Genomic DNA, 22,911 nt, shown 5'->3' with positions numbered 1-22,911 from the left:
AAGCATGAAGTCAAAGGAATTGTCTGTAGACCTCCGAGACAGGATTGTCTTGAGGCACAAATCTGGGGAAGGTTACAGAAAAATTTCTGCTGCTTTGAAGGTCCCAATGAGCACAGTGGCCTCCATCATCCGTAAGTGGAAGAAGTTCGAAACATTCTGAAATATAAGATGGAGCTGATTATTGAAGGCTTTGTAAACCATAAGCAGTATCCATCCATCCATTTTCCAACCCGCTGAATCCGAACACAGGGTCACGGGGGTCTGCTGGAGCCAATCCCAGCCAACACAGGGCACAACGCAGGGAACCAATCCCGGGCAGGGTGCCAACCCACCGCAGCATAAGCAGTATTTTAAAGTCAATTCTATATGACACAGGTAACCAGTGTAGTGGCATCAGAACTGGGGTGATGTGCTCGGATTTTCTTTCCTTAGTTAAGATTCTCGCAGCTCCATTCTACACTCGTTGCAATCGATTGATGTCTTTCTTAGGTAGTCCTGAGAGGAGTGTGCTACAGTCATCTAGCTGACTGAAAACAAAAACGTGAACTAGAGAATTATCAATTGTCAAAGAAATATTGTCACATTTGGCCAAGACAGTTTTAGTTCCTACCAAAAGTACCTCTGTTTTATCAATGTTTAATCTGAGAACGTTAGCAGACAACCCTGATTTACCTTCCTACAAGCAGTCAGAGGGTGGAATCAGGCTTTTAGGAGACAGGTACAGCCGGGTGTTATCAGCATAACAGTGGAAGTCAATATCAAATTTCTTAAAAATATGACTAAGAGGAAGAGGGTTAATGATAAATGGAAGGGGGTCCCAAAACAGAGTCCTGGGGAACACCACTAACCACTGGGCAAACTTGTGATGTGGAATTTATTATTGTCATTATCTTTTTTTACAGAAATGCAGTCCTGGATGTGGAACCCATATACACTTTTCGGGCACACAGGTATGAGAGTTTTATTTTGGCCCAGTATTTGTGTGGAATGTGCAGCACTTGCCTTTTTCTTAGAAATGCGTATGAATCATCTAAGTTGCCGCTGTGACATTTCCAGTTAAGCAGAAAACAAATAAGGCATTCCAAGTGCTTGTGCCACATGCCAGCACTCGTCTCTGATAGTCGCAATGTTTTGGTTTATTAACACTAGAATTACCAGAGCCTACGAAAAAACTCGTAGATCCGGCCCACCTTAAATAGCTTCTTAAATCCGTTCACACCTCTTTGCCAGCATCCTTTGTCCTCTAAATGTGCTGATAAAAGACAAGCTGCCTGCAGCTGGCTATTCCATCCCCCCACCGACTCAGAATGTGAGCGAACTTTTCCCAGCTCATACCTTGATTGATTATCTGGGAGTGAAGTGGAGTTTTACAGTGGAAGCTTTTGTGAAAGTGTTTATTTGATCTTTGGAACTCGGGCTTTACATATTCTATAGTTTATGCCTACTACATTTTGTAACATTTATTACTAAAATATGAAAAAGTTTCTGTTTTAACAATATGTTTACACAGACTACTTTAGAAACGGAACACACATGAATTGCGTGTGTTCCAAATAAAGATCTATTATTTCCACTGTAAAACTCCACTTCACTCCCAGATAATCAGTCAATGCATGAGCTGGGAAAAGTTCGCTCACGTTCTGAGTCGGTGGGGGGGATGGAATAGCCGGCTGCTGGCAGCTTGTCTTTATCAGCACATTTAGAGGACAAAGGATGCTGGCGGAGAGGTGTGAACAGATTTAAGAAACGATTTAAAGTGGGCCGGATCTACGAGTTTTTTTTGTATGCTCTGGTAATTCTAGTGTTAAGGCTCTTTCTCAATAATAATTGTAGTGAAAGTAATACAGTAGGTTTCTTAACAGAAGCAGTTGTTTTTGTAAAATGAGTGAATAGTTGTCTTTGATTAAAACTTGTTTAGAAGGGGCAGTATGGTGGCGCAGTGGTTAGCACTGATTTCTCATGGATTTGAAATCCGTCTTCCGGTTACTGGCTGGATGGAGTCTTTGAATTCTTCATTGGTCTGCATGGGTTTTGTTTTCTCCAAATCCTCCAGGTTCTCTGCCATTTGAGTGGGTGGAAAGGACTGGGTTGGCATTTTCCGTGCACCTGATTCTGCTAGTAGGCTCCATCCTCCATGACCCTGAATTGAAACCAGTAATTTTGTGTAGTACAAATAATTGGAAAAAATATGGTACACATGATGTAGTTGATTTTAACTGAAACATCATAGTCTAACTAGATAAAGATTAAATAATTTGTGTAGAACTATAAGAGTTTTTTGTTAATTTTTTTTTAGTGCCAGCTGCCCCTTTCCCTCTTGTTTATATTAAGGTAGATGAATATAAAAATTGTGATTAAATGCCACGTATGCCATTTAAACTGGAACACTCCATTTTATTCCCTTTATCAAGTTCTTTGTGCTTTTAAGGGTTCAGTCCCAATTGTTAACCACATGTAAGCCCTAAACCACAGACACAATGTCACCCAACCCAATTCCGGCTTCAAATTTAAGGGTTTGCATTCCTCACCAACACTCTTTAGTGAAAAGAGCCAAAAATACGCAAATATGATCACAAGATTCTCTTGCTCCTTCCACCTGCTGCCTGCTGACTCAGACTCTCTGAGGTAAGGCTGCTGGCTTCTTTAAAACTAAACCCAGGACTGCTTCTGGTGTCACAGCAAAGGTCATATGAAACTCTTCCAGGTTGTGTGGAAGCCAAGGCAGTTCACTCCTGGCAGCCCTCAAGGACCCTTGTCAGGGCTGCATTTCTGGACTCCCAATTCTCGGCCCATCCTGAGGGTGTTCTAACTGGGGGTTCAGCCCTGAGGAAGGTGACAAGTGGCATGGGATCAACTGTTCCCTGAGCCCATGTTCGCCTAGTCCATCCGTTATTCTTCTGTCCAATTTGGGATGGAGATTGTCAGGTGTCCCGGTCAGGTTAAGTCTCCACTCCTGTCATCCTTTCATTATGGCCTTCTGGCTGGGCAAGGAATCAACATCCCAGCCAAGATGCCCGTCCTTCCTCTATGGTATTTACGCACTGCTTTGATCCCCATGTTCTTCAGCCATGCTCTTTTTTTTCATCATTTCTACTTGGATCCCACTGCATGTCTTCCCACATTCATTCTCAATATTTCACCCATCAGCATGATTGTCCTTGCTACGTAACGCATCACCTTCATCCCTGCCATCTTTCAGCTCTTAGCTATTCTTCCACTTCTTCAGTGAAGCTCTTCATATTCTCATTTTCAGTTCATTCATTTTTCAGTTTGTTCGATGTTTTTAAAGATGGTATATTTCACTGTATCTCCCTCTTGCCACCACTGAAGATCTCCATTTCCATCTGCGTTTAATATGTGACTTAGGTAGTGGTGTGCCTCACACAGGTTGAGACGAGATACACGGTAGCAATTTGTCAACTGAAGGAAATATTCATATTTTGTTTTTACTGTGGTTTAGCACACCAGGAAGCCGTGTTTGTTATTTTCACAAAAGAGGTGCGCGTGGTGGGAAGTTCACATTCTGTTACCTTCTGACACCATGCGGTGTGTCGTAGTACAACTGTGAAGGTGGAAAAAGAAGGCCAAGAATGAATAGTGACCCTTCTTAATGAAAACGGAAGGGCTGATGGAATGTGATTCTTGCTCATTGTGACAATGGATGGATGATTGACCCGACAGAGACAGACACGGGAGGCACACTAATAAAAAAACAAGTTTTTATTTTTTCTTTTTCTTCCCCTGTGGGCAATGCCTTCCCCGTTGCCCACAGGTACTAAACAGTGCTAACATGCACTAAGCAAACACACATTACCTTTTCTTCTCTCTATCTCCTCCACTCCTCTCCGGCAAGCTTTGTCTCTCTCCTCCTGACTCTGGCTCCCGGAGTTGTGGCTGCTGGCTCCTTTTATAGCCCACCCAGAAGTGCCCTGGGTGTTTAATGACCTGTTTCCGGCTGCACTTCTGGGCGTGGCGGAGGAGCCGCCCATACGCGCTCAGGAACAACTGCATCACCCCCTGGTGGCAACCCCAGATCCCAACAGGGTTGTAGAGATCGCCATCTCCCATGGAGCCCTGCGGGAATCTGAAGACATCACTGCCACCCAGAAGGACTTCTGTGTAGGGCCCCGGGGGATGTACTGTTCAGTCCCTGCTTGTTCCCCCGGGCCTTGTAAAGAAGAGGCACCCTGTTGGGCAAGGGCCCCGACCATCCACCACATCGTGCAATTAGATCAGAACAATATATGATTTGTGTAAAGCTATACTGAAATGCTAGAGCATATACTGAATCACATGCACACACTCGCACATATTCAGTGTTGCTACTTGAATGTGAATTGCTGTCTCACTTTCCTACAGACAACTATATAATAATCAAAGAGAACAAAAAAAATCACTTGTACTCGCTCATATGTTTTTAGTACATGCAATGTAAAAGATCCTACATTAATCTGAAAACTATCAGTGGTTAGATAAAGAAAGTACCGTATATATTTGCTTATAAGTCGGGTCTTGAAACCCGAAAAATCGATCATAAAATCAGACCCCGAATTATACGCCCGTTTTTTTTTTTTTTTTTTTACATTTTCTTGCCTCCTCCAATCTCACATCAGTTTTCTCAGACACATCGAATTTTGTTGCAGCAGCACAGTTACCAATTTCTTTCGCCACTTCAGCGGCTTTTAATTTAAAACCAGCTTCATATTTTCTTCTGATTGAACGCTCCATCATAGATAAGGGATGCTCTTATGTTAAAGTGTATTTGGGTGTGAGATACAAAAAACACAAAACAGTGCAAAAGTCGCTTCAGAATAGTTCGGGTATTACCGAGTGGTCACATAGGCACAATACATAGAAAAGAAAGGCCGTGTGCTCCGTGGTTACTCTCTCAGGTGGGTGTTAGCATATTGTAATCCCTTGGACCAATAGCATGAGTTTTCCACATTCAATTTATACGACCGACATCCTAAAATACTGGAAATTATACGGTAAAATCAAGCCCTGACTTATCTACGGGAGAACTTAAACACAAGTATATACAGTACATATATAAACTCACCTGAAATTGAATTGCAGTGTTTTTGCACACTTGAAGTTCAAAGTACAGGGTGGCACACGAAAAACCGAACCATCTCCGACCGGCTGGCTCGAGCTGTTATACAAAAGTTGCGATCGTGGAGCCTTGTTGTCGCAATGGGGTCAGCAGCCCCAACTGTGCATTGGTAAGGAAGCTGACACACACAGACGTGTGTGAAAGAGATCCGGAAGATGTATTCTCTGCAACAGAGGATTGGAATAGTGGAGGCGTATGTGTCTACCGGTTATTTTAAGGAAACGCGGGACATTTTCGCACAGAAGTTTCCTGGCATAAGCCTACCAGCAAAGACCAGTATTCACAAGTTGGTGGAGGAGTGAGGTAAGACTGGGTCAGTTGCAAACTGCAAAAACATTCGGGCTCCGTCCGTTTGTACACCTGCGAGGAATGTTCGAGGAATTTTGCACACAATTGACCACCAAAGAACGCGAGTATGCCGTCTTTCAACAGGATGGATCAACATGTCACACTTCTCGTGAGTCACTTTCTTGAATTCACAATGTCTTCACAGAGGAACGAACGGTCAGAAAAGGTTTGTGGCCACCAAGATCACCGGACCTATCCGCTTGTGACATTTAGCTGTGGGGTAATCTGAAGGGAAAAGTGTACGTCAATAATCCAAAGACATTAGAGGAACTGATGAACAATATTAGGAGTGAAACTGGAAAAATTGAAGCGGCTGAGCTGTGTCACGTCTATCGCAATATGGTGCGGCGTGCAGAAAAGTGTGTTGACGCACAAGAAAATCATTTCCAGCACCTCCTCTAACCATTAACTCTTTTAGGGCTAATTTTTTTTTTTGTTTCTTTTCTCCCAGGGCTGAATATTTTTCCAAAAACTAACATTTTTAAAAAAGAACAGAAAGCAATTGTTTAACACATCAAATCAACAAAAACATTTACTTTTGACAAATGTTACTGTCTTGCATGTTGTATGAGCCTGCATACTCTATGATTTCACATACATATCACATACATTTTACACAGCAAAGTCTGATCTCGCTCAAAAGCAGCCAATTTCAGTCATTGCCACATTGCACTCCTTACAATATGTGTTGCTTTGGTGCCTATTTTTCAATTGTCTGTTGCTGCACTTTCTCACATATATTGTTAGTGTGTACTGTAGAGAGACAAGTCACCCATTTGCCATCGTGCCATGCCACTGCCACCAAGTTTTCTGCCTGCATGAAAACCGTATTGTCACCTCTTTTCATCTTCTGAAACTTTATGAACTTTATGTATGGCATTATAGCCTGGCTCACCCCATGGGATTTGCTTCTGTTTATTACAGAAGTGAATAAAACTTTGCAGCAGCACGTACCTAAGCCACCAGGGGACAAAACACATTTGGACCAATGCTCCCTGAAGTTATATCACCAGTTCTTTCCCATCTCTATTTGTAATGCCACAGCGCGCTTCATCTCGTCTTTCGTTGTGGGTTTCCACTTTGAAAAACGAGAATGCGTTGCAAACGCAGCCCGTGATTCAAAAAATATCTCTTCCTACCTGTTTGTCTCGTCTGACAGTAGCTGAAAAGCAGCATCAGGAGAGAGCAGCCTGAAGTACAGCAGCTGGTGATCTGTCGTGTCCAACAGCAAGTCATGCCGTCTTGTAAACTCCGGTAGCCAGATCGGCTCTCAACGGATCAATGTCTGTGTATTTATCCCATGCGAACTTTGCTGTAGATGCATCGGCTGCGCGAAGGCACTCAACTGGCAGCAGATCCGCTGGTGCGGCATCGGCTGGTGTCTGATCAGCTGATACCTGCTTCTAACTCTCTTGCTCGATCTCCTGATCACTGCCAATAAAATCCAATTCTGAAAAATCAAGAGTCCGACTCCGCGATAATGCGCAAAACATCGCCTGCCGAGTGTTTTCTTTTCTGCACTTGCTTCGCTGCCTTTTCACATGTCGGTGCCATCTTGCTTTTGTTTACATTTCGCAACTCACACACACGCAATGTTTACTTGCCGAGTCAACGAGTCTAGCATTCCTCCAAGCACAGAGGGAATGCCTGTGACGTGACAGTGAGATTTGTCGCCATTAACAGCTGATTGTCGCCCCCTATCCCTGGATGTCGACTTTTGTCGACATTCGCCTTCAACCCCTCCTGTCGACAAAAGTCGACATCCGCCCTAAAAGAGTTAAGTACAGATTTTTGTATTGCATATCTTTCATTTTGTGTACGGGCTAAGAAACGTACGTCGATGTTGGAGTTGGAGATGGTTTGGTTTTTCGTGCACCACCCTGTACATTGCCAGCATCAATTTGATGTTGAGAAAGGAGAACATGCGAGGTGGCACATTGTGAAAGGACTGAGCTGTGTGGTTAAAAACAGAGAGGTGGCAATGCTTCCACATTCCCAACGATGTATGCAATTGTGGGAATGAAAAATAGACTTGCTTTACGAATATGGAAGGACCGATGGAACATGTTACTTGGCCGCAAATGAGATGCCTTTTAGGAAAAAGAAGTATGATTTGAGTGCAGCTTTGTCAAAATGCTGGCACGCTTATTGTATCACACACACAGTTTTATAGCAGATGCGTTCAAAAGCAAAGGAAGCTTATTCTTGCTTTTGCATACATTTTTGGGTATGCCGTCAGTGCATTATATTGGATTCTCACACCTTAGTGAGAAGTTAAGCAAAACGAGACCTTTTATTAGTTAACTTAAGATTACAATATGCAAGCTTTTGAAGCAACTTAGGCCCCTTGTTCGGGCAGAGATGTGATATAGAAATTGGAGTTCCCTGTGTTTGTATAGACCCCTGGAGAGATACAACATTGAAAAACCTTTAGGTGAGACATCTTAGATTTAAAAAATTAATAGACCTCTCCAGGCTAAGATTCAATTAGCTAGTGAGGAGAACAATGTATGGTCAAGATCTTTGGATAAGATGACTGTCCAACAAAGTCTTTGGAAGTTTCTGATGAGTTTTTCAACACAATGTGGGTCTGTAGATCGGTTGTCTGGGTCAGTCCGAGAGATGCAAACAATCTTCATATCTGGCCATAAAACACTTGTCTGTATTTGTGAATTTCCCCTTGGGGATTAATAAAGTCTACCTACCTACCTACCTACCTACCTACCTACCTACCTACCTACCTACCTACCTACCTACCTACCTACCAACCAACCAACCACACTGTCTCAACACCGGTTTGGACTGTAGTCTTCTGGTTAGACCCAGTCTTTTCCCCTGCTTTCTACCCCATCGTGGTCTGCAAGGCTCACTAACACAGCGCTCTCTGTAGTGTGGGTTGGTTGTACCTCCGTGTGTTCCAGAGGGACCTTCTTAGGGTTGTCTGCCCACACACAATTTGTTTCAAATGCAGGTTTTCTGCCAACGGATGGCCAGAGTATCCTGCCGCCTACGCCAGTGTAGCAGTTGAGGTTCCGATCCACCTCTTGAACCCTCAGGTACCACTCCAAACACTGGGTGAAAGTACAAGACTTCTTTATTTTCTTAACTCACGTGCACTAAGCACCCGCCACTCCACACTACTCATACAAATCAATAAACTCTACAATAATCACTCCTCCTCTCCCAGACACTTCGCCACCCTACCTCCCCACTCAGCTCAGTGTACTGGGCTTCCCCAGAGTCCTTTAAACCCCCTGACCCGGAAGTGGTTCCTGTTCATACCCCACAAGTCCTTATTGCTTCCGGGCCAGGGTAAACAGTCCTTTTCTTCAACCCGGGAGCACGTCGTTTCTTCCCGTCATGTGACCATGACGTACTCCCGGGGTATAGGGCACATAAGAGCCCACTAGCCCCCCCTACAGCGACTCCCGGTGGCCCCCAAGGTATCCAGCAGGGCTGTGCATAAAAACTACAGAGTCCATGAGGCCCTGCTGGAGCTCGGGGCACGTTCATGCTGTCCGGAGAGCTCCTCCTGGCGGCCTGGGGGTGGCGGCCAGAGTCTGTAGCCGGCTGTCCATCACACTATCTATCTATTATATAGTGCCTTTCACTCTCTATCCATCCATCCATCCATCCAATGCTGCATTGTGTTAAATTCCCATTCTTTTCTCTCATGCTGTGTTCTGAAGTTGTCCATAAGCACTGTGACTTTAACTCTTTTGAGGCGGGTGTCGAATTGTAACGACATATAGTAATGTCTTCACGCAGCTACCAGCCGCTACATGAATGCATTCAGCTGGGGACCGATCAGCTGATACTGGAACATCGCTTCCGTTTTCGATCTCAGGGTCACTTGTCTCAAAATCAGAGTGCGATACATCAGAGTCCGATTCAGCAATAATATGCAAAACATTCTCTACGGAGTATTTTGTTTTGCACATTCACTTTGCTCTCTTTCGCCAACTCTGCCTTTAGCTCTGCATGAACTTGGCTCCTGTGGCTGGCAGCTGCTCTGCTGCACATTTCTGCCAGCCACCGAAAAAATATTCAGCCCTCAAAGAGTTAAAGTCCCTCTCACAGTGCCCATGGCTGTTGAAGTGAACTGCTACAGGAACATCTCTGTCACCCTGTCAGTGAGAAAAGCAACAGCACTCTTCACTGCCCCACTGTGCCAACCTAACTTACTCGAGTCAATTTTTAATTTTAAATCCACGTTACCCGTATTCTGAATGGTATTGTTTTTTTTTTATTCTTTCTAGTGGACCTGTACTCTCACTTGCCATGGGAGAAAATGGTGACTTTTGCTACAGTGGTGGTCTCGATGGCAGTGTGCGTTGCTGGAAGATTCCCGATTTAAATGTGGATCCATATGATAATTATGGTGAGTAATAAAAGAAAGCATTATTATGGAACTGTGAATCAGTTATTCTTTTATACTGTCTTTTTTTTCTGTAAAATGCCTTACTAAGTACGCAAGCTTAAAGTCGAGTATATGCCAAGTGACGGGAATTAAAAGACTATGAATGGGAACCACCAAGAAAAACATTGAGCAAACATATATGATATTTAAAAAATTCTCTTTTTCTACCTGTTGCTAGAAAAATAAATAGCCTTTCTGAAGCCAGACATTTATTATATACATCTGCGGGAGTGAATTTTACTTAAGACTGGGTGGTAACGATTAAACGTTACATTTCAAAACTAATCCAACCTAAAGGCAGTGCTCAAAGCAGGGGCGAGGAATTTGAACTACAAAGATTAGAGGTGCAGTCATCAACCTGGTCTGACAGACGGCAAGCTTCTATTTTCAATGAAAAGTCTCCTTAAAAGATCCTATTAAATAATCTATAAATGTGTGTCACGGGTGCAGAAAGTATGTGTTAAAAAATACACATAACCTGATGCAAGGGAAAAACCTTTCTGTTCAAATTATGCATTAATATTTGGAGACATCCATAGACGACTGGTAAATGTGAACGATATGTTGTCACAGGTGCCGTGTGTGCTCTCTGCTGTTCAGCATTACGGTGATAGCACAGGAGTCGATGTAAGCTTGAAAGAACTGACAGCTGTAGTCATAAAAATATGAACTGCGGAATACGCGTTTGAAATAAACGGCATGTCACACTCTGTCAAAAGGACTGCTGTTAAGAGAGCTGATCATGACGAGCCACAGGAGATGCAGATTTCAGGACTCAAAACACCCGAATCAGCAAATCGGCCTAACGACTCCAGTAGATGCACAGATGAAGCTGCACCACATCCATTTTCTGACTGCACGTCTGAACGAATAACTGAAGAAATTTAACAAGACTGTCCAATTGGAAATGCAAACATGCCATGACAAAATATCCACAGTGTTTTAACTTCAACGCATCTCCACAGACCACAATGCTTATCTAAACCTGATTTTTTGTTGTGTCATATAGTGATGCAATAGTTTAAATTTACAGAAAGATATCGTAGCAGACAGAGGCACGGCTCAAACAGGTGGGGCTGCAGTGGTCTCTGTGTGCATGCGTGTGCGTGTCTGTCTGTCAGTCTCCACTGTCACCGTGCTCACTACAACGTGCAAATTAATTATTAAGCTTCAGTTACATTGCTCTACTGAGCTGCTAAATGGATAACAGCAAGTTTAGCTTTTTATTTTCTCTCGGCGTCAAGGCTTTTGTTCAGTATCTTTTGCTTTCTCCCTGAAACCCCAATGGAGCTTTAAAACTGTGATGCTGTGTCCAGCAGGGGGTGCTCTTTCTCTCTGCAATGTGTTTCTTGATGCAGAATTGACTAGAACCCAAACACTATACCTTTTATTTGTGGAAAATAATTACAAGAGAGAGAAATATTGTGCAAAAAGAGATGTATGTTGTGACGTGCGAGTCCCTGTCTTGCACCTCAAAACACGAGGCTGAGCCTCAGTACTTTAGCAAAGCCAGCTTTATTCAGCTTGAAACAGGGACAGCAGGGTTATTTATTGTAGCGGGGTCTGCTACTCTGCCGTACCCAGACACAGCAGTCTGGCAGGGTCGTAGTCGGGTTAGTGGCCAAGTAATCCTGTTCCCTGCATTTCTAATGTTCCTTGCATGTCCCATCGACGACAAGCACTTATAACGGGAACGTGGTCGGCTTGGATTTGCTTTCACTGCGAGCTGCTGCAGTGCTGGGATCCTGCGGTTGCCCCTGCAACGGATAGGCCGTCTTCCACAGATGCGGTGATCCCGCTGTCTTCCAGTTGGTTTGGGGAAGGAGGGGAGTCCCAAAAGAGTTTAGAAACTGTACAAAGTAACTTGCGTTAACAGGTAACATTCATTCCCAGAAATATAACGCATAACCCTTGTATATACAGTAGACCCCCGCGAGGTCGTGGTTCAGGGTTCGCGGACTCAGTCGTTCGCGGATTTTTCCTTAGAACCTAACTATTAATTGTTAGTGGAAAGCGCAAATTTCCTCCGCAATTTTTTATGGCTTTTTTCGTGGCAATACTGTGCTGTAGAGAGAACAGGAAGCAACCACTGAGGGAAAGGCGGTTTGGGATGGTGAAAGTAGCCAATCCGAGAGCGTTATACATTTCTCCTTGCTGCTGATTGACTGCCGCCCTGTGACGCTTCTCCAGCTGAGTGTCCTCGTCCTTGTCCTTCGTTATTCTTAAACGCACAATATGTCGGCAAAACGCCCTGCACCTTCTAAGGCTTCTTACACTGAGCCTAAGCACCAGAAGAAGTTTAAAACACTCCAGGAGGAGGTTGCACTACTGGATTTGCTCTGAGGAACTAAAACGTTATGCTGCAGTAGCGCGCCACTATGGCATTAATGAAAGCACCGCACGCCACATAAAGAAGAATGAGGCAGCGATCCGGAGTACCGTATCTGTACGTTTCTGTGATAGTGCCAAAAAAGGTAATGACAGTAAGGAATAAAAATATCTTCAGGATGGAATCTGCCTTGGCATTGTGGATCACCGACTGCAGGAAGAAGAACATCCCCTTGGACGGTAACATCATCTGTGAGGAAGCATGGAAATTGTCCCAGCAGTTCGCTACAGGAGACAATGTAGCAACTTCCCATCACAATGTTTCTGAAACCTATAAAGAAAAGCCAACAGGAAACCCCACCAGAAGAAGACCTGTCCAAAGATAGGACTCCTCCTGAAGCGCCTGAAGAAGAGGTGCCACCCGAGGAGTTTTAAATCCCCTGCATTGTACTGCACAGCTACTTCATCATCATCATCAATATCATTCATCTTTGGTGAGTACCCGTACATTTTACTGTATTTTAATTAAATGAAGTTATTATGTATTTACTCTACTTCCATCCATCCATCCATCTTGCAACCCGCTGAATCCGAACACAGGATCACGGGGATCTGCTGGAGCCAATCCCAGCCAACACAGGGCACAACGCAGGAACCAATCCCGGGCAGGGTGCCAACCCACCGCAGATTTACTCTACTTATAACAAAGAAAACGATGGCGCATACCAAAGAAAACGCGCTTGCATGAATTACAGTATGCATAGTGGTAACATCGGTATTTTACATTCTAGCACCGTGGGAGACATAGCAGTACATTACTGTACAGTATACGGTTTAACTTTACATTCTGTTTTTAGGTAATATATTAATGTATTAAGCTGAGTTTGCAACAAAATTAAAGTGCTTTGGGGGCATACTGTATTTAGGATTTAAACTACAAAAATTGGCATTTAAAAGGCATTTTTTAACCACATCCAAAAGTCGCGGTTTTTCACAATTCGCGGGTGCTCTAGGAACGTAACTCCTGCGAATTTTGGGGGTGTACTGTATACATATTTAGGCCGGAGAGAAGCATTGGGACATCACAGCCAAGTGGGAGAACGCTGACAAATCATATGTCTCCATCCAGCAGCGAGAATGTCGGGTGGCATAATGATGCTTCTAACGTCATGCTGGATCTTCGTCATTATAATCACACAATTACATATTCATAGAATTCATGTCAGAACTGACTGGTTATTAATATGCACTAGGTTCTGTAACCACATTGATTAACTCTTTTAGGGCTAATTTTTTTTTTGTTTCTTTTCTCCCAGGGCTGAATATTTTTCCAAAAACTAACATTTTTTAAAAAAGAACACAAAGCAATTGTTTAACATATCAAATCAACAAAAAATATTTACTTTTGACAAATGTTACTGCCTTGCATGTTGTATGAGCCTGCATACTCTATGATTTCACATACATATCACATACATTTTACACAGCAAAGTCTGATCTCGCTCAAAGCAGCCAATTTCAGTCATTGCCACATTGCACTCCTTACAATACGTGTTGCTTTGGTGCCTATTTTTCAATTGTCTGTGGCTGCACTTTCTCACATATATTGTTAGTGTGTACTGTAGAGAGACAAGTCACCCATTTGCCATCGTGCCATGCCACTGCCACCAAGTTTTCTGCCTGCATGAAAACCGTATTGTCACCTCTTTTCATCTTCTGAAACTTTATGAACTTTATGTATGGCATTATAGCCTGGCTCACCCCATGGGATTTGCTTCTGTTTATTACAGAAGTGAATAAAACTTTGCAGCAGCACGTACCTAAGCCACCAGGGGACAAAACACATTTGGACCAATGCTCCCTGCAGTTATATCACCAGTTCTGTCCCATCTCTATTTGTAATGCCACAGCGCGCTTCATCTCGTCTTTCTTTGTGGGTTTCCACTTTGAAAAACGAGAATGCGATGCAAACGCAGCCCGCGATTCAAAAAAAATCTCTGCCTACCTGTTTGTCTCGTCTGACAGTAGCTGAAAAGCAGCATCAGGAGAGAGCAGCCTGAAGTACAGCAGCTGGTGATCTGTCGTGTCCAACAGCAAGCCATGCCGTCTTGTAAACTCCGGTAGCCAGATCGGCTCTCAACGGATCAATGTCTGTGTATTTATCCCATGCGAACCTTGCTGTAGATGCATCGGCTGCGCGAAGGCACTCAACTGGCAGCAGATCTGCTGGCGCGGCATCGGCTGGTGTCTGATCAGCTGATGCCTGCTTCTCACTCTCTTGCTTGATCTCCTGATCACTGCCAATAAAATCCAATTCTGAAAAATCAAGAGTCCGACTCTGCGATAATGCGCAAAACATCGTCTGCCGATTCACATGTCGGTGCCATCTTGCCTTTGTTTACATTTCGCAACTCATGCACACGCATTGTTTATTTGCCGAGTCAACGAGTCTAGCATTCCTCCAAGCACAGAGGGAATGCCTGTGACGTGACAGTGAGATTTGTCGCCATTAACAGCTGATTGTCGCCCCCTATCCCTGGATGTCGACTTTTGTCGACATTCGCCTTCAACCCCTCCTGTCGACAAAAGTCGACATCCGCCCTAAAAGAGTTAAGCAGACATCAGCACTTCCCAAAACAACCTGCGTGTGTCCTTCACTTGTTTTCTGCTTATGTCCCTAACCTGACTTACAGCTGTCATTTGTCAATCTCCATGGCTGTCCCTCTCTCTCAGCTGAATTACATGGTGTGGACCACCAAGGGGGTGTACTTGCCACCCCACCCAGCACAGACAGGCAGACACAAGTTCAAGTCCAGTACACACGTTATTCACATGGGGCGGCAGCGCTTTTACTTCGCTCCCCACATCACAACCAAGCACCAAATCAATAGCACAGCCCTTTTCTTTTTCTTTTCTTCTGCTCTTCTCATCTCATCTTTTCTGCCTGCACTCCACTCCCAGCAAGCTGGTTCATTAACGTTACCTGAAATCACTCCCAGGTGTGATGGAAGTTCAAAAAAAAGGCTCTGCAGCTCCCCCTGGTGGCCCCCACAGAACCCAACAGGGCTGCAAGTATCACACATTTACACCGGCTGTTACAGACTGACTGAGCGCATTTGTTCTGTTATATTTGTACCTGTTGTGAAAGTGTTTCTTTGATATTTGGACTTTAGGCTTCACACATTATAAACTTCATGTCTACATTTTGTCAATTATTACTAAAACATGAAAAACGTTTCTGTTTTAACAATGCGTTTACATAGATCGTTGTAGACACGGAACACACATGAAATGCATGTGTTCCAAATAACGATATAGTATTAATAAAAGGTGTCATTTTGCTTGACTTCTCACTGTATACAACTCCAAGCTACTGACACGCAGGTAAACAGATTTGAGCTTAGAAAACTACGCGGCGGTGGGGGATGTGATAGCAGACTGTTTGCTGTTTGCTGCTTATTGACACATTTACAGGACAAAAGATGCTGATGGAGACGTGTGAAGCGATTTAAGGTGGGACGGATTTACGAGTTTTTTTCATAGGCTCTGGTAATTCTAGTGTTAATGCTGCCTCCCCAGCACACCACCGCGTAGAAGAGGGCGCTCGCCACAACCGTCTGATAGAACATCTGCAGCATCTTATTGCAGATGCTGAAGGACACCAGCCTTCTAAGGAAGTATAGTGGGCTCTGTCCTCTCTTACACAGAGTATCAGTATTGGCAGTCCAGTCCAATTTATCATCCAGCTGCACTCCCAGGTATTTATAGGTCTGCACCATCTGCACACAGTCACCTCTGATGATCACGGGGTCCATGAGGGGCCTGGTCCTCCTAAAATCCACCACCAGCTCCTTGGTTTTGCTGGTGTTCAGTTGTAGGTGGTTTGAGTCGCATCATTTAACAAAGTCCTTACATTTACAATACATTTCCAAAGTACAAGTAAACTATTTTCTGTAGATATTTAACTGAAGAAGACAAACTCCAAAGTTTGTGTTTGCCTAAGTATTCAAGCCCACCACATTCTTACTTTGTCGAGAAGCCTTTTCCTGCAATAACAGCCTTCACTCTTTTGGGTATGTCAGTATGTCCCAATTCTGCACATTGTTCAGGATGAATTCTTCCTTCATTCTTCTTGGCAGAATTGATCGAGTTCTTCTCGGTTGGTGGGATGGCACCTCTGGACAGCAGTTTTCAAAACGTGCCACAGATTCTCAATAGGGTTAAGATCAGGGCTTTGACTTGGCCATTTCAGAACATTCACCTTTCTGTTTTGGAGGCATTGCAGTGTCTCTTTGGCCTTATGCTTAGGGTCCTTGACATTTGGAAAGATTAATATTTTCCTGAGCTGTAAGTTCATAGCAGACTGGAACAACTTCTTCTGCAATACCATGTGGTATTTGTGTCCATCCATTGTCCCAGTGCCAGCACGTGAAAAGCACCCCCCTAGCATGCTGCTGCCACCAACATATTTCACCATAGGTCTGGTGTTTCTTGAGGCCTGGGCAGTGTTAGTTTTATGCCACACATACCTTTTTGAAGTCTGGCCTAAAAGTTCTGTTTTGGTCTCCTCTGACCATAAAACTTTCTCCCACATCTCAACTAGGTCCTTCTCCTGCTTTGTAGAAAATGCCATACGTGCTTTGATGTGGACCTTCTTAAGGAATGGCTTCTTTCTTGCTACTCTTGAAATTGTGTACCCCTGCACCTTCAATTCAGTTTCAGCCAAAGAGCACTGCAGAATTCTGGGAGTGACAGTTGGAGTTTTTGTCGCCTCCCTGACCAGTCGACGTCCTGTTCTGATGTTTAGTTTTGAAGGACGGCCTGTTCTAGTGAGAGTCTCAGTGCTGTGATGCAGCGGGACATTCTAACTCTTTGATATTTTTTGGTAGCCATTTCCTGCCTCGTGCACTTCAACGACTTTGTTTCTCACTTCAGCAGATGCTCCTTTGTTTTCATTTTTGTAGTGATTATCCGACAAAGACTATGGCCCTCACAAAGGGGGCTTTTAATATCCAGAGAGATATGAAGGACTCACAGGTAGCACCTCATTATGTTTAAGTATCCTCACAGGTGGCGCAGTGGTAGTGCTGCTGCTTTGCAGTAAGGAGATAGTGTGTTCACTTCCCTGGTCCTCCCTGTGTGGAGAGCACTTTGAGTAGTGAGAAAAGCACTATATAAATGTAAAGAATTATTATTATTAAGTATGACTGTCAACTGACTGTCACCTTTGCGTCATTTGTCATTCGTTTGTCATCTGTGTAAACCAAAGCACAGAGGTTTAAATATGTGTGCAAACACAAACTTATGGAGTTTTTCTTCTTCAGTTAAAGATCTGCTGAAAATGGTTTATTTGGACTTTGGAAATTTATTGTTATAGCAGAAGAGTTTGCATTAAAAATACTGTATGGATAAATATGTGTGCAAATCTGTTGTCATATAGAAAATTAGAATGACTTTCAAGGGGCTTGAATACTTCATCTGTCTTCTTCTTCTTCGTTCGGCTGCTACCATTAGGGGTTGCCACAGTGGATCATCTTCTTCCATATCTTCCTGTCCTCGTCATCTTGTTCTGTCACACCCATTACCTGCATGTCCTCTCTCACCACATCCATAAACCTTCTCTTAGGCCTTCCTCTGTTCCTCTTGCCTGGCAGCTCTATCCTTACCATCCTTCTCCCAGTATACCCAGCATCTCTCCTCTGCACATGTCCAACCAACGCAATTTCACCTCTCTGACTTTGTCTCCCAACTGTCCCACCTGAGCTGACCCTTGAGTCCTCATTTCTAATCCTGTCCATCCTCATCACACCCAATGCAAATAGAATCTTTAACTCTGCCACCTCCAGCTATTTCTCCTGCTTTCTGGTCAGTGCCACCTGTCTAAACAATCTAAACCCACAGACTGATGAAATCGAAGGCGGCTGTTTTAAGATGAAGATCTGTGGATGGAGCCTGTGCAGCTCAAGATTCTGCTGCATTTCACTTTTTGTTTTTAACAACACTGCACTGGCAATCGGAAGGCTGCCGGTTCGAATCCCGTAAATGCCAGTAGGGACTCTGCTTTGAGTAATGAGAAAAGCGCTATATAAATTCAAAGAATTATTTAACGGGTTGACCTCAGATGCGTTTTGTCGTTTGAGAATCACATCTGGCCCCCGTAAGACTTGTGAATTTACATCACCTTATCTTTTTACTTTTAATTACCGTGGTACTACTTTTTTTTTTTATATCCTCTTACTTTTTAATAAAACCTGTAAATTATTAAACAAGCTTGTGCAACAAATGGATGGTAATGTAGCTAACAAGTTCAAGAGGGAGCTTGGTCAAGAGCAATCAAATTGTTCCTTGTCTTGAGTTTTTAGTATGGGTTTGCTGTAAATGTCGAGGATTTACATAGGAGAGGTCATAGAAAATGGAAACTTCTGTCTCAAAATAGATTGTGAATATTCATGTGGAGCTGCCATAAATATTCATGAAGGTGATTTTGGTCCACCATACATTATGCCTACATAATGGACAGGGTCAAGTACCTCATGAAGAAATTGTTTAAGCTTAGGTCCTATTTATTCAGTGTATTTGAACATACTACATTTTAATGCATTTTTACTTTCTTGTATACAAAGTATAAGGAAAATATTGGAATCGTCCAAAAATTCGATTTTGACATTTTGATGAATCTCGACGTTTTATACAAAAACGAAAATACAATTTTTGGAATTATGTCTGTGTGTGTGTGTATGTGTGTATATACAAAATAACTTGAGTACGCTTTGTGACAGATATCCAGGGACCTTGCCCCACCGGGAGTACCGGAAGAAGGGCAGTGTTTTCACTGGGCCACAAGGGGGCCCTGGGTTGTACAGAGGCCACAAAGATTGGGGATCCAACCCTATGCTACACCGTGGCCACCGCCAGGGGGCGCCTGGATAGCCCCCGGTCTGGAGTATGCACACTTGGGAGTGGTGCCGGAAGGAGGACTGAATTCCCTTGCAGCACTTCCGACACACCTGGAAGTGCTACTGGATATTTATCAGGGGCCACCTGTGACACATCTGGGGTCTGAATAAAAGGGACTGCCTCGCTTCATTCGGGGAGCCGGAGTTGGGTGGGAGAAGGACGGAGCGCGAGCGAGCTAGAGAGAGAGTGCGCGCAAGCGAGCGAGCGAGCTAACTAGAGAGAGAGAGAGAGCGCGAGTGAGCTAGAGAGAGTGCGTGAGCGAGCGAGCTAGCTAGAGAGAGAGAGAGAGAGAGAGAAAAAAAAAAAAAGAGCGCGCGAGCTAGAGAGAGAGAGAGAGAGAGAGCGTGAGCGAGCTAGAGAGAGGGAGAGAGAGAGAGAGCGCAAGTGAGCTAGAGAGAGGGAGAGAGAGCGCGAGCGAGCTAGAGTGAAGAGAGCGCGAGCGAGCTAGAGAGAGAGCGCGAGCGAGTGAGCTAGAGAGAGAGCGCGAGCGAGCTAGAGAGAGAGAGAGAGCGCGAGCGAGTGAGCTAGAGAGAGAGCGCGAGCGAGTGAGCTAGAGAGAGAGCGCGAACGAGTGAACTAGAGAGAGAGCGCAAACGAGTGAGCTAGAGAGAGAGCGCAAACGAGTGAGCTAGAGAGAGAGCACGAACGAGTGAGCTAGAGAGAGAGAGAGAGAGAGAGCGCGAGCGAGCTAGAGAGAGAGAGAGAGCGTGAGCGAGCTAGAGAGAGAGAGAGAGAGCACGAGCGAGTGAGCTAGAGAGAGAGAGAGAGCGCGAGCGAGCGCGAGCTAGACAGAGAGAGAGAGCAAGTGAGCGTATACAGTGGAACCTCGGTTCACGAACGTCTCGGTACAAGTACAACTCGGTTTATGACCAAAAAGTTCGCCAAACTTTTGCCTCGGTTCACGACCACACACTCGGTATACGAACAAGCACGTGTTTAGCCTCTCCCTGTTCATTGTTCTCAGTCAGACTTGCATGCTTTACCCGTGAACTCTTTGTGCTCTACAGTATTTCGTGTGCTTTTGCAGTTAAACATGGTTTCTAAGCAAGTGAAGAGTGGTGAGAATTATTGAGACTTAATTATGAGAAGTGTTGCAATGTTACTTTTCTCTTTTTTCAAATGTTCATTTTTCCCCTGTGCTTAAAACTCATTTAAAAAGTGTGTTTACAGCAATCGGGTTATAATGCTATTCGCATGAACTTGGTTGGCTTTTAAATAAAGTTCGGATTTGTTCAAATGTTCCTTTTTTTTCCCTGTGCTTAAAATTCATTTAAAAAGTGTTTATACTGCTGCATTGTTACAGAGAGAAGTTGGTTGGGGGGGGGGGGGGTACTCACGTGCTCTTTGCGCTCCAGGCTCGCAAAAGAGAGACGCACGCACACACACACAGGCGCGAGAGAGAGAGTGTTTGAGGGACGCATAAGGTAGAGAAGGCTTGTTTGTTTTTAGTTCTATTTACAGTGATCGGTTCGTAGCCTGCATTGTTGCAATGTTACTTTTCTTGGTGGTTTATTAAATTACGGATTTTTCAAATGTTCATTTTTTCCCCTGTGCTTAAAACTCATTAAAAAAAGTGTTTTTAGCGAGCGGTTCCTAGCACTATAGTGCAAACTATTGCAGTGTTAGTTTTCTCTGTTGTTCAAAGTTTTCTCAGTGTTATTCAATGTTTTTACATTTAGTTTACTATTACGCTGTGCATTCTATGGTATAATTAACTATATTTGTGCTTAAAAACTAAAATATATATATATATATATATATATATATATATATATATATATATATATATATATATATATATATATATATATATATATATATATACATACAGTTCGTACGGTCTGGAATGGATTAATTGTATTTACATACAGTCCTATGGGAGAAATTGCTTCGGTTCACAACCAACTCGGTTTACGACCAGAGTTTTGGAACGAATTATGGTTGTGAACCGAGGTTCCACTGTATATATTTACATTCAGCTCGTATGGTCCGGAACAGATTACAATCCTATGGGGGAAATTACTTCGGGTCACAACCAAATCGAGGTTCCACTGTATATGGTATGAGAACTCACAAAGGGTATTAAAAACCAATAATTTTATTAGCAGCAGTAACTCTTTCAAAAATGTAATTAAACTGTTAATTACTTTGTATTCACCAGCAACATGTCTAAAAGTCTCCATTTGTGTGCAACTCCTAGACCCTCTGGCACCATGCAGAGAGTGCAGGCTTAGAAGAAGATGCGCCACAAATATAATGCCTATCTTTTGTACTTGTCCACGATTGTTGCACACAACACATTTGGTAGCTGGTGACAGTTTGCAGTCAGTGGATGGCAGAATGTCCTCCTATTGCTGTCCTGACAGTCGTGACAAGTCAGAAACCGCCTGATGGGGCAGCTCTTCACATCAATACCAGAGCCTACAGGTTCCACATCATTCAATTGATTATCACAATCTCGAGGACTATCAATATCATTAAAATATTCATCTTGCAACAAATCTAGTTGTTTCAAAACATCAGCAGCTTTATACTTTTTTGCAACAACTCAGAATACGGACTGTTTGTTTATAGTGCTATTCTCTGCAAGCTGTTATGGGCTCAAGAAATAATTGCTACAGGAGGCTGGGGGTCAGACCCAGCCGGGAGACATGGAAGGACCGGGAGGTGGTCTATATGTTTCCCGGGCCACGAGGGGGCAACCGCCCTGGATGATGAAGGGACTACGGGGATGGTGCAAGGGGACTCAAATCCACTGGCGCCCCGAGCGTCGTGGAGCCCGGGAGATCGATACTTCCGCCACACCTGGAAAGGTGGAGGAAGGACCTTCCAGGGATGCCCGGAGTGCATTCCGGGTGCAAGGGCAGCACTTCCGCCACACCAGCAAGTGCTGCCGGAAGAACACAATCGAGCACCTGGAGCACATCCGGTGGAAATAAAAAGGGCCGCCTTCCTACAGTCGGGGAGCAAGAGTAGGGAGCGGGAGCAGGAGCAGGACGAAGCTCCTATGAGGAGAGGAAAGGCCCGTGTGGAGGGTGATTGGTACTGGGAGCACTGTATGTTGGGCGGACTTTATTTGCAAGACAAAAGTGCGTTTTATAAAGAAGTGCTGTTAGTCTGATGGTGTTCGGACCCGGGCTCACATCATTTTGGGCTATCCAGTAAATGGCGGCAGTATGGTAGATAACTGAGACTTGGCAGCAAAGCTCAGCAGCATCTATGGTGGCTGCACACTGACATACGAGTTCTCTCATATGCTATGTCGGGGGGGGGGGGGTTGAATACTTCTGCAAGCACGAACTTTGGAGTTTGTTTTCTTCAGTTAAGTATCTACAGAAAATGGACTATTTTGACTTTGGAAATGTATTGTGTGAGAAATAAAATATGACAGCCAGTCATATAAAGGTTTTGGGGAACCGCCCCGTATAATGTCAAAAAAATGCTGAAACAAAACGGGTTCAGTGAAGCATTTGACAAAAACATATGGTAACACTGGGGGTATTTATGTAGAAACACAAATTGCTACAGGAAATTTAAACGGGGGAAGTGACGTCTTTTGTTTTTGGGCTTCTTTGTGATGTCATCAACAAAGGCCAGAAATACACATTTATTTTTCTTCCTTGCTTCTCCAGAGAAAGAAAGAGAAAGGTCATTACCCTTATTTAACCCTCCATGTTTCGACTGTGTACTCGACGTGGGTTTTGTCGACTGTCACCTAATCATGCGTGCGTGACAATTGTAACGG

General features: G+C 43.9%; 1 protein-coding gene across 1 annotated transcript in view; it reads left to right on the top strand.

Moving 5' to 3' along the window:
• Window positions 1-22,911, top strand: part of strn4 (striatin, calmodulin binding protein 4) — a 133,225-nt gene that overhangs the window by 73,747 nt on the left and 36,567 nt on the right. The window contains exons 11-12 of the mRNA XM_028792904.2: window positions 903-950; window positions 9,721-9,842. Coding sequence (XP_028648737.1) covers window positions 903-950; window positions 9,721-9,842 — 170 coding nt within the window. The remainder of the gene's footprint in view (window positions 1-902; window positions 951-9,720; window positions 9,843-22,911) is intronic.

The sequence above is a fragment of the Erpetoichthys calabaricus genome, chromosome 1 (genome assembly GCF_900747795.2).
Source record: "Erpetoichthys calabaricus chromosome 1, fErpCal1.3, whole genome shotgun sequence".
In the NCBI taxonomy this organism is placed as follows: domain Eukaryota; kingdom Metazoa; phylum Chordata; class Cladistia; order Polypteriformes; family Polypteridae; genus Erpetoichthys; species Erpetoichthys calabaricus.
Note: the sequence above shows the minus strand (reverse complement) of the source record. Positions and strands in the feature narration are given on the sequence as shown.